The sequence below is a fragment of the Tachysurus fulvidraco genome, chromosome 15 (assembly GCF_022655615.1).
Source record: "Tachysurus fulvidraco isolate hzauxx_2018 chromosome 15, HZAU_PFXX_2.0, whole genome shotgun sequence".
Lineage (NCBI taxonomy): Eukaryota > Metazoa > Chordata > Actinopteri > Siluriformes > Bagridae > Tachysurus > Tachysurus fulvidraco.
Window position 1 is genome coordinate 11,650,111 of NC_062532.1, and position 12,750 is coordinate 11,662,860.

Consider the following 12,750-nt stretch of genomic DNA (forward strand, 5'->3'; position numbering starts at 1 on the left):
CTTTCCTTGGAAACAGGATTTGCTCCTGTTCCAAACAGCCCATGAATGCATTCGCAGACCACGATGAGAATAAAAATTTTGCTAGTAAAGTGTACGAACTGATCTATGGAGACAAAGACCGAACCAATAAAGCAGGAAGCCAAAGCAGGAAAAACTGCTTAGCAACACAGCGATGCTCCGCCACAGCAATGCCAAGTCTGGCATAGCCACCCGGTGTAAATGTCCACACCCTCTGCCTGAGAGATCCTACTCACTCAATGAAGAAAACTAACTAACCAGACCAAACAGTCTGAAAAAAAAAACAAAAAACAGGCAACAGCCTGTGTAACATTTATACCGATGGTTAATCAGATTGAAATTACGGTACAAGGCCTCGTCTGACTTTTACCGAAGGCCCTTACCGTTTTATCAAACAGATGCAATGAGACGCCATTTGGTCTGTGCCGGTACAAGAGGCCTACACTGTTTTCCCACAGATCTTGGTTCTGATCAGCTCTGATCGTTTACTTGCTTTCCATCCAAAAAAGAGGGAAAAAATACGTTCTGTGGCTTATGTATATTCAGCCTCAATTATGTAATTTGCGCTTGTGTTCGAGTGTGTGTGTTCCATAACCATGGCAACAGCACAACATATCAGCAACCGCAGAGCCGCAATGGAGCTACGGGCACTGCCAGGGCTCTGCCAAGGCCTAATCCGTGCCAGGAGTGACATGAGCGAAGGGGAAGGGAGGAGGATACACACACTCACTCACATACACACACACACACACACTCACACACACACACACACACACACACACACACACACATACACACACACACACTCACACACACTGGATTTCCTCCTATTCTTCTTGGCTGGAGACTCCCATGGCAATAGCAGCAGGAATCCATTCTCCACGGATACTGGGACAGCTGTGCAGATAGCGAATAAGAAATGATCGATTCGGCCTCTCTGCATACAGCTTGAGAGAAAAACACTAAATAGTCTTTAATCCTGAACTATAATTCCCCTCAGTCAACACCATTTAACAAATTCAGGCCACACAGTTCCTGATAACAAAACAACAAAAGGTCTTAAGGATTTGTCCCCAATAGAAACTACATCTTGTATAACTCTGTGTAAATATTATTTAAATGTGTTCATTTAAAAAAAAAGTCTGTGAGAAGTTTACCAACAGTACAAACAGCAAATAAATTTAAATGATTTATTTAAATGAAATGACCCAAAGAAAGAGCCCTCTTTTTAAAATGGCTGGTAAATTCAAGACTAAGAGCACTAGACTACCTCAGATGTTGTTGTTAATAAGCTGCGTAAAGCGAGTAGGAGGAGAAGCCATTGGGTGTGGAAGACAACAGGGGCTCGAGAGGAATGAATAAGTAAAAGGAACACAGTGTCCCGTTGCACCACTGACATTATAGCCATCCATTAGTCCCTTTACAACAACGAGCCTAACTTAGTACTGCCAAATTTTTGCTCAAGTCCAATTACTATATCTGTCTGCAATTCATATAAAAGTGTAATGCTGTCTGCTTTTGGCAAATAGGACAATACTGATAGATTTCCTTACATTACAGCCATTTTACTTTAAAAAGAAAGGGTTATAAAACATAGTGCATTAATATTACTATTATAAACATTGTTTTTGTTCCAGCACTAAGTCTTATATATCCTTTATGTAATATCTGTGGTTCTCCTTCTGTTCAGAATTTGCTCACAATGTACTAATCAGTCAACAGATTCAGCTGATTTGCTGGAAAAAAGAAGGATCAAATGTAAATAGCTGTTCCAATCAAAAATACTAAGGAACTGTAACATTGACTAATCCAGTGATAACACCACATCTGCATTAAAGCGCTGGTCTGCTGCATTGCAGAAAGAAAACGCAGTGAATGAGTGAATAAGAGAGATGTTTACAGAGCCGTATCAGTGAGTTTACAAGCAAACTGAGCTGAACGCATGTGTATGTGTTTGCAACTTTAGTTCGAAAATGTCCTACAATTCTGTTTGTTCAGACCGTGGTTTCATCAGATTTTAATCCCCAGAACAGCTGTTTCAAATCATTTTCCAGGCCTGGGAAGTGAGAGAGGGCGAGCAGGGAAGCTCTAGATGGATTTAACATTCACCTTGGCAATTTGACTAGATGTAGTTTTCAGAGGAAGTCTATAGGAGTTGGATGACCGCAGTCAAAAATATCCATTTAAGCGCAGTGTTTTGTGCGTCGGCCAACGTCTGTTCCAGGTACTGAATAAATGACTCTATAAACTGTTCAGCAGAGCTCAATATTGAATTGTAGGCAAAAAAAAAAAGGGAGAACATGAAAGGTGTCAGAAAGGGTCAATTATTATTTTAATTAGTTCAATTCCTGTAATTTAAATGTGTCCTTAGTGGGAATGTATTCAATGTGTCATAGGTTTAGTGATAATAATTACAGAACTTTTGAACAGGAACGTTAGCAGACTGCACCCTTTAAAAACAATTTAAACAGCATCAGGGTTGGACAATTGTAACGTAATAATTTCAAGCCGTCACAGCTGTAAAAGTTTATACACGTAATTAGGCCTTTACGAGAGATGTTCCTGAAACTCCTGAAGCCTAGTTTTATTTCTGTGGTATAAACCTCTTCTGACATGGCCATCTTCTCAGTGCTAAAACACTTCACAGTAGCAAAAGTTTTTTTTCTAGAAAAGTCTTATTTTATTGAAGTAAATACACAAAACGAGGCACCTACCCCAAAATCCGAGTGCAAAAAATATCGGTTTAGAATGCAAAAAAAAAAAATAAAAAAAATAAAAAAAAATTTTAAAAGTGTGCAAAAAAACCCTGAACGATAAAAGAACAGCTAAAATGGCTAACAAAAGTATATAACGTTTATAGTATGTACTAATCACATGTACAATATATGTGTGACCTATACACCTATGAGCTCAAGCTGCTGTTTAGGTCAATATACTGCTTATTTTGTTCAACGTGTTTGTTCCCCAAATTCTTACATGCACTACTAAAATTATACAAATCATTATCAAAGCCTTAAAACAAATCTGAATCCAAACATGAGAAATGTAATAACTACATCCAACCATAGAAACTGTTAAAATTATTAATTAGAATATAATATTTACGGTATTAATGAAGTGAGAAATCAAAATATGACTCATTTCCTTAACAAAGCAACCTTATTTAAAACCAAAGCAAATGCCAAGCTATTATACATTGGAAAGATGTGAATGCACAGAATGTCTATCTATCTATCTATCTATCTATCTATCTATCTATCTATCTATCTATCTATCTATCTATCTATCTGACTATCTGTCTATCTGATCTTATTTATTATATTAAGGACAAATGCATATTTAAAACACCTCTAAAAATTGCTGGAGATTAAATGAGAAACATGATCTACTCTGTAGCTGAAATAGATCATTTCTCTACTCTTACTGCATTATTTTATTCACATATCTTGCAGCTCCGAATCGCACTGTAATCTCCATCATGCGCAATCCCGACCGCACCGCAGTCCAGAAAAGCTTTTATCCCGGCCCATTATTCCTAGCACTGTTTAAACCCGGTCATCTCGGACTTTAATACAGGACCAATTTGGTTTTATTATTATTGTTAGGCGCAAAACTCGGAGCCTCTGCAAGTCCAGAATCAGAGCCGTACAGTCGCGAGCGCTTGTGCGGAGATGAAAAGCGTGCGCGCACACACACACGCACACGCGCGCGCGCGCGCACACACACACACACACACACACACACACACACACACACACACACACACACACACACACACACACACACACTAGGAATTTAGTGACACTTCAAAATTCTTTCTCGCTTAGTGATGGCTTCAGAAGTGCGCGTGTGAAGCACGTGCGCGTTTGGCCGACGCTTCTGTTATCAATTACTGTATATAATTAATGGAAAGCGCGCGCACTATAATGCCTTTAGACTGCAACATTACCGCGTTACACTATAATGATGATGAGTAGTGTTAATGATGTGCATTTATTCATTCAAGTGCCTTTACGTAAAGTCGTTTTACATTCACATACACCCAGAAAACCTTACAAGGTTACAAAAGAAAAAAAAGGAAAAAAAACTTGCATGCACAGCCTTTTTCTTTACATCAGTTCAAAAAAAAAAAGAAAAAAAAAAGTCTTGGTCCAAGCCAGAAGAAGCCGGAGGCCATTTGGTAATGTTATAATATTGTATATTTATTTTTCCAGTTACATTTCACTCACTAATGCTGTTTCACCTGGAGCAGAGGAACTTAAGGGTTCAATGAAACATAAGCTGGTAAATATGTGGATTTCAGGCACAGGAGATAAATCTGCCCTGATCCGCTTACCGAAACAAAACCCAAGCTAGAAAAACTCCCAAAACCAAATGTGTGCTAAATGTCCAGCCTTTACACGGTATTCCTGAGAAAATGTGTGATGTAACAAAAGTCTATGACCTTAGGTTTTCTCTTATATACCTATAGACATGCAACTTTAATTAAAAATTAAGAATGTGCAGTTACCTCTAACTACAAGTGTGTGAATTACCCATTTCAGCTGATTGTGGCTATAATTTTTTTTTTTTTTACTGCTGAATTACACTGTTTTACACAATTGGTATGCTAACTATTGTTATAAGTATTGGAAATGGAAAACAGACCACAGCCTGCTAACCAAATGAACCGGCTGGAGCGGCATGTAAGCAAAACTGTTTTAATAAAACCACTGTAAAATCAGGAATAAATTACATGTCATACGGACAGAACTGTCTGTTGTGCCATGAATAAACAAGCATTCCTATAAATGACGAAAATTGTGCAGTAAATCTTCATAAAACGGTCGTGCATGTGCCGAAAGGCAGCTATTTGTCCCGCATGCTGTGCAGTAAAAACAAAATGCTGCAGCCTCAATAAATGCAAGCAGAACTGTTAAATACAAGTTCAACTACTTGAGTTAGACAGGAAAAACACAAGCACGGAGACTCTGTTATTTCAGGTCAAAACCCAGACAAAGTGTATGAAAGTGTTTAGAAAAGTTGATGAAGGAGAGAGCTCGCTTTCTTTATGAGAGTAAAGAAGACGTTACAAGGAGGTATTTGGATAACTGTGGCATTTCTCAGTAAAACAGACAGCTTGTGGTCTGTCCACGTGTAAACTTCAGATGTCTTCCCCCACACACTTGCCATGAAAATTCACAATCACAACTCTAAACCAGATTATTCTGTTTGCTGCAAGCGGACTAAAATTCAGTTTAGAGTCTGTCTTAAAAAAGGGTTGAAAGAAAATGGAATTACATTTCGACAAAATTAGTAGAGAGCACAGAGCATTACTCATAAACCTGCTGTTAATCTGCTACAATAATGTATATCTACTAGTTTACAGATAATTTTCTGTTATGCTACTTGAGTACAAAAAAATACAATAAATTACTAATAAGTAATAACTAATAGTAAGTTCAATAATAATTGCAAAATGGTATTAAATTACAGGCCCAAAGTAGACCTGTGCTATTACTAGACAATATGGTTTTTTTTAAACATATTTAGAAATTGTTTGTCAAAGTCTTTATGGTCAACAATAATTGCTGTGTATCTTTTATGTGGGATTCAATTATTTGCATGGTTATCAAATGCATTAATTTGCAAATTCAAATAAAAAATAAATAAATAAACAAATAAATAAATAAAACTCTGCATGTGTCTTGAGGTCAGATCAAGACCCTCAAATTTTAGTTACAAATATCAAATTATTCAAATCCATAAATAATATAATCATTTAACATGAACTTAGTTTTGGAACTGTATAAAGTATGTATAAAGTTTATATTACGTATTTATACATGTAATAAAGATGGCTCTTAGTGCTCAGACATTTTTCCCCAGCTCAAACCATAGGATACTTTGCATACAGATGCATTTACATCTCTTCCAAACCTTGCCTTATATTATCTTAGATGTTATCTGGAAGCACTGAAGCATGCAACAGTTCATTCAGTTTGTATTCAAACAACAGCTAGTCACAACATGTCATAAAAAAAAGTGTTCAATCACCTGAAATGCAACATGCGCCATTCATTATCTCTTGTGAAAATTTTTTTAAGACTGTCCCGTTTACAGAGAAACAGTGTCATTGACCTTTGTCTTGTCCCCAAAAAAAGCACAAAAAAAAAGCAAAAAAAAAAAAAAAAAGCAAGTTATCTAGGCAAAGGACTGACGATCCAACACACATGCAACACAACTGATCTGCGATCCGCCAAAGACGCGTTGCGTTTTCCTCGTTTTCAGCCTTTCTTCCTGAAGTTAAACCCTAAAAACAAAGACTGTAACTTTAAAGCCTAGCAGTGCTCTCGCTCTTCCTCATCCTCTTCTTCTTCCCTCCTTTTTTAAATATGAAATAGAATCGAGCGACGCGCCATTTTCTCACATACGCAACCATACGGCTGCGAAACGCCTACAAAACAGAAAAAGTTATTAAACTGTTATTAGAAGTGGAATCGAATCGCTCGGTTTAACCGCAACCGATTCACGAGCTCGAGCGCAATCATAATAATAATAATAATAATAATAATAATAATAATAATAATAATAATAAAGAAGAAGAAGAAGAAGAAAGAGAAGAAAATCGCAAAAGGTACGAAAAGAAGGGGAGAAACTGAACGGGAGGAAATATAAGGATCAACAGAAAGCAAGACAATTTTAAAAAAAGAAAGAAAGAAAAGAAAAAAGTGAGCATGGTGTTTACCTGTGTTAAGCAGTACGGGGAGTACATGGTTATTGCGTTAGAGAGAGAAATCGCGGAGCTTATTGCAGACGGAAGGCAGTCGGCGGTCGCTGCATTGCAAGTTCGCCGCGCTGCCTCGCTCCCTCCACGCCGCACTGCTACAAACCCCGCCTAGGCGACTCAAAGTGAAAGCTACACACACACACCACGCACGCACACACACACACACACACACACACACACACACACACACACACACACACACACACAAACGCACGCACGCACGCACACTAAAGTTTGGAGGAGACGGAACTTTTTTCTCTCCCTCTATCCCTCTCTCTCCCTCCCTCCTTCCTTCCTTCCTTACTTCCATGCCTCCGCTGACTTCCTCTCTTCTTTTCTCTCTACCCCATGATTTCCCTCAACACACAACAGCAAACGGTTAAATCAAGGTCGTATTGAAATCGATAAGACTTTATAAAGATACTTTAGTGTAAATTGAATCGAGTTAATTGCGACAAGCTTATATCAGAGCTCTCTGGACTATTGTACAGCCCCTTTAACACTAATCTTCAGCACGGACAGTATACATTATTAATATTCAGATATCTGACTTATTATTTCAACATGCATCATGATATCCTGAGTGTTTATTAGCTGTACAGATGGTTTTTATTCCTTAAGAACACTTGTTTCATTAGTGTCATCAAATTGTTTCTGAGATTTGGATTAAACATGCATGTATTAAATTCAAGTTCAAAAATAAATAGTAAATTTAGTCATCTATTGTAATAAACTATATAAATTGGTCAGTGGGAAGTGTTAAATGGTGTAATGGTCATATTGTGGACTGCAATTTAATTTCACAAGGATCTACGTTACTGACGTCGAGTTATTTTTTTGCATAAATCTTGGTTAAGTAAGTGTCATGCAAGTATGGGAAAGTAGTCTTTACTACATGTTTGATAGTGTAAGCGTAAATCTTAATAACAGAACAGTTAGTAGTCCGTACTGTAGTCCATACAAAATAAATGCCATACCAATGAATTTAAATAAAGGTTATACAAAAAAGTCATTATATAATACATATCTGTGTGTGTTTGCCTTGTAAAAATGTGTTGACAAAAGGCCAAGCAGAACAAAAAGGATCCCACTTTACAAATGAGATTTAAGACCTCAACAGATAGACAAGTTATAGTTAAAAAAACTAATCATGGGACACTGAAAACCCCAGAACCAATCAGGTGTACACAGACAAACATACCTAAAAACAGTATTGTGAGTCTTTCTAAAATCTAAATCTAATCCTGAACTGTTTGTTGCACCATGCAATACACATTAAAACAGGCAGTAAAGGGGAAAGAAAGCGAAACTGTGGAGGCTGCGCTTGGGTGGGGAGGCTTGGTGGGGGTGAAGTCATTGTGGGGAAGCAGAGCTGAAGTTTGGAACTGACAGCCGAGGCCTTGGGATTTATGAGGCCTGCTGCCTGCACAGCACCACCACAAGCCACTGCAGGGGAAACAACCAGCAAAGCCAGCGCTGTGTGGCCAATTACCGCACACAGCCAAAGGAGAGAGGGAACGATGGAGGGAGCAGTCGGTCAGCGACAGAAGAAAGAGTGAGAGGGCGTGTGAGTGTTTTGTGTGTGGCATGGGTTAGGTCAAACCACATCAGCTGTAGATAGTGTTCTTGATTGAAAGTCTGTATTGGTGTGGTCACTGGCAACAACAGTGTCCATGCTTGACCCTTGAGATTGCGCACATAAGTGGCCCTAAATAGGGCATATGTTTTATTGTGGATAACCATCTCAAAGCACTGAGATGTTCTAAACACACTAGAGACCGTGGGAGAATATTATTTCTTTTGCCACTTCTAAATAATGAACCACTTTTTTGTGGCAAAAGACATAACCCAGTGAAGGAAGATTAAGGAAGGAGATTTTCCTAGATTTCACCCAATGCTTAAGAGCGCTCATGTAGCATCACTCCCTAAATGAGCCCGATGTTTAGTGGTCAGAGAAAATGAAACACTCGTTTACTAACACATGGCAAAACCATATGCTGGGCCACGATTAGGAGCAGTCAGCCATCTTTCTTACAAGGCAAAAATGCACACGTTGTTGTGCATTAAACTGTGATTGCTCAGCAGTTATGTGTATGTTGCAGCCAGCATCTGTAAGGTGTTAAATTTACTGAATTACAGTTAAACCCTGCATGTTAAATCTTGCAAGCTATACTTAAAAAGTATATTGGTGATCTGTGAATAACGAGTTGATCATTTAATTTTCATTAAAAGAGTTTGATGAAAACAAAATGTGATAAAAGTGTAACATAGTGAACAGATCAGAAAAGGAACGATCAAATGTGGTCTATATATGCTGGACTCAAACAATTTTCACTGATGTTCTCAGACTGTCAGCAAACTCATGGATAACGCTTGATTTCCAATATGGATTTAAATGCCCCGCCTCTTCCCATTCTTCCCACCAATCACAATTTCCTATTTTCCCTCCGTTTTCAGCTCTTCTCTGTACCCGGAGACATTTGATACGTTGGAGCAAGCCAGATTTTCTTTGAGAAACTTGGCAAAAGCTGCCTGCTGGAAACAAAAAGAAACAAAGAGTAGAAAACCAGCTCCCAGCTCATTAACAATCTCATTTTCAGTCATCCACAGACTCCTAGAACCATCCCTTCTTCCCTCCATCTCTTTATACCATCCTTCTATTTTTATGGCCATTTTATTTTACTCTCCTTGCTGTAAATCCAAATGAGCTTGCAGGGTGGAATTTTTAAAAGCTACGCACTGTTTTTTTCAGCTGTATGTAGTAGTTTTTAGAACCCCCTCGCCTCTCATTCCCTCCCCTGTCTCACTGTGGGCTTCTCATTTTATACAAGTGCGCTGCACATTATCGTTATAATTTTCATTCCCACGAGAGAGCATGGCTTCGGCAGAGTTGTAAGGTTTCTTTTTTTTCCTCCCCGAAAGTGAGTGTGGAAATAATGACGGTAATGGCTTGCAGCTGAGGAGAGCTGTGAATGACATTATGATTGTGGCGCAATTAACAAGAGTATAAACGTGCACTGTCCGTCACTGTAATTACGGCTGACACAAATAACAAATCAATAATAACAACAATAGGGATAATAAGAATTGCAGTAACAGGGAAAATAGTAATAATGAGGCATACCCGGTAGGAATCAGACACAACAAAGCATTCCGGCATCCCAGGACCTCTGGACGGGTCTTCATTCACCAGAAATGATTCGGTAGCCTGAAATAAAAAAATAAAAAAAGTATTATTAAAAAAAACAACAATGTATTATTATGCATTATAACATATTACCTTGAAAATTATTTTAATTCCAAAGACCTTTGAGGAAAATACGTTCTTTCCACAGTTGTTTTTTTTCTACAGCATTTTTTCCTACAGTTATTTTACAGTTATCTACAAAGACACTTCCTGCATTAATTTGGTCCATTTAAACAGCCACCCTGAATAGAACCATCCATTTAACAAGACATCACACTGCAAGAGGGCTTTGTGCTCTACAGCCCAGGTGCTTTGTGAGTTTCTGTGCATGTCTGTCTCAGTTTGTTTCGCAACATCCTCTCAATACCACCACACTCAGCCAGACCAGAGATCCCGACTGGTCCCGGTCCACACCTGCTGACTTTCCAGTATGTCTGTGACTTATTGGGCACCCCAGCACTCACACAGCGGGCCCTTTCTTCCTAATCGACCGTCAAGGTGGTTTGTTTTCCCTGAGTGTTGATCCCATTCATGCCAGTTCATTTGTATGCCGGGGAAGAGCCTTGCTGGGACCAAGCACTGAATACGCTCCCCAGTCCCATTTCAGCCATTAGTGAAATCATGTTAAATCACACAGAAAAGCATGGAATAATGCCATGATCAGGATATATGTTGTGTCAGTGAGCCTCACCGAGTCTCAAGATTTGCCCACAGAATTACACTGTTATATGATCAGTGTGGAAAGCAGGAAAGTTGTCCCACATAAGTACACATTATTGAGTGTAAGAGCACACCCATACTTATTTCATTATACAAATCTCTGATGAAACTCAGCTTTAATCTAAGGCCACAAAATCACTGAAATTAACCAATCAAATGTGCATCAAAGTTGAATGCATGCATATAGAAATGTTTAGTGCTCAAGCATAAATAGATGTAGCATTAAAATAACAGACATGCACGCACACACACGTACACTCACACACTCACACACAGCACTATAATAAGTCCCAGACACTGGCTAACCGAGCTGTGGCTGCAACACAAGCTATTCATATCCACAGCAATAAGCGGTTACAGGCACTTTCCCTTTCACTCTCCCAGGCCTCTACAGAGCTATGAATGTCTAAATATGCATTCAAAGGCAAACAGATTAAACTGCACTCGTACATTAAGTACTTCTCATCTACACAACAGAGCATTATTCAGAAATTAGGATGTATCCATACACATTCTCAGTCATGTTCTTTCTTTCTAACTCAGTCAGTCTAATAGACTGAGAAACGCAGAGGACACGGCCCAGATCAACTTCGGTTAAATAATTCTATAAGCAGTTTCATCCAAATAAGAAAACAAACTCATCATATCACTAGCATATAACAGGGTCAGGTCCTGAAAAACAATCTTTTATTTAAATCGGATCGATGAAAACACAATAACATATGATGATTTGTCTCAAATATGTATCTATATATTTTAAAATATTTATTAAAAATGTATTTATATAGTATTGTTTATGAGCAAGTGCAAAACAAAAGTGCAGGGACTACGATCTATGTAGTGTTGGTGAATGTTTTCAGTTATGAGTGTTATGAGTTCATTTGATGCTCTACAGTGAATAAGATACTGAAAAGTATTTTAAGATCAGATTACTACCTACAGTAAATGTAAACATCCAAGAATTTGACGTACCCCATGGCTGTCCATAAACAGATTTTGTGATGTGCAACCAAGCTAATAAAAAATAATAAATAATAAATTTGATTTACATTAAGCCATGGGACAACAAAATGAGTTTGGTTAGCCAAGAATACTTATTATTAGCTAGACATTTGACAGCATAGCCAGCTACAGATAAGCACAACAAGGCACAGGTAGGGCGCTGTGTTGGGAGATTATGAGTAGCTATATGGGGCAAAACCAGTGGTGTAGTCTAGTTTTTTGTAGTGAGTATACTGTGATCCCCCCCAGCCTCATAGGCACCCATCCTAGAGCGACACCCCATAGGCACCACACTCACTAATGCATAAAATATGCATCTACATGTAATTTAGAGCATTATTAAAGACTGATTATGTGTTATCAACATTCCAATTTATTATAAGCAACAAAAGACAGTCAGCTGATAAAACCTGTGCTCCAGGTCCCATATTCATATAACATTTAAGGCTAAATGTAGCTCTTAAAGGTATAGTTTTACATTTACATTTACAACATTTGGCAGACGCTCTTATCCAGAGCGACGTACATAAGTGCTTAGTTCACCCAAAAATTAAAATTGTGTTATTTCCTCAACCTCAATTTTTCCAAAACTGTATGAGTTTCTTTCTTCTGTTTAACACAAAAGATGATATTTTGAAAAAATAACACAATTTTCATTTTTGGGTGAACTTTACCTTTAAGAGCTACATTTAGCCTTAAATGTTATATGAATATGGGACCTGGAGCACAGGTTTTATCAGCTGTCAATTTTCAATGTACATTTAAGAGTGAATAAACATTTGTTCAGTTCTATCACCAACACTCTTTCATTGCAGAATATTATGAACTGAATGAACTGGTAGTTTACAAAGCTTTCCAAATACATTTGTACTTGGGCTCTGAGTGAAATGTCACCCGAAGCTGCTGTAGCTTTAGGCGCAGGCTTCCGAAAACACTCAGAGTGTAGTTTGAGTCTGCTTTCATTTCACATCTTCTTTTACATTAGTTAATTAATTTCAAATTTGCGCCAAAAAACACCACCAAGCAACTGATTTTCCTCCTTGGTAGGTGACGT

General features: G+C 38.1%; 1 protein-coding gene across 14 annotated transcripts in view; it reads right to left on the minus strand.

The window, feature by feature from the left end:
* Nucleotides 1-12,750, minus strand: part of nfixb (nuclear factor I/Xb) — a 134,371-nt gene that overhangs the window by 104,816 nt on the left and 16,805 nt on the right. For 13 of the 14 annotated variants that reach the window (XM_027141704.2, XM_027141703.2, XM_027141698.2 and 10 more), the window contains exon 2: nucleotides 9,912-9,995. In XM_027141704.2, coding sequence (XP_026997505.1) covers nucleotides 9,912-9,995 — 84 coding nt within the window. Of the gene's footprint in view, nucleotides 1-6,745; nucleotides 6,971-9,911; nucleotides 9,996-12,750 lie in introns of those variants that run through there. The other variant, XM_027141696.2, reaches the window with a different exon arrangement.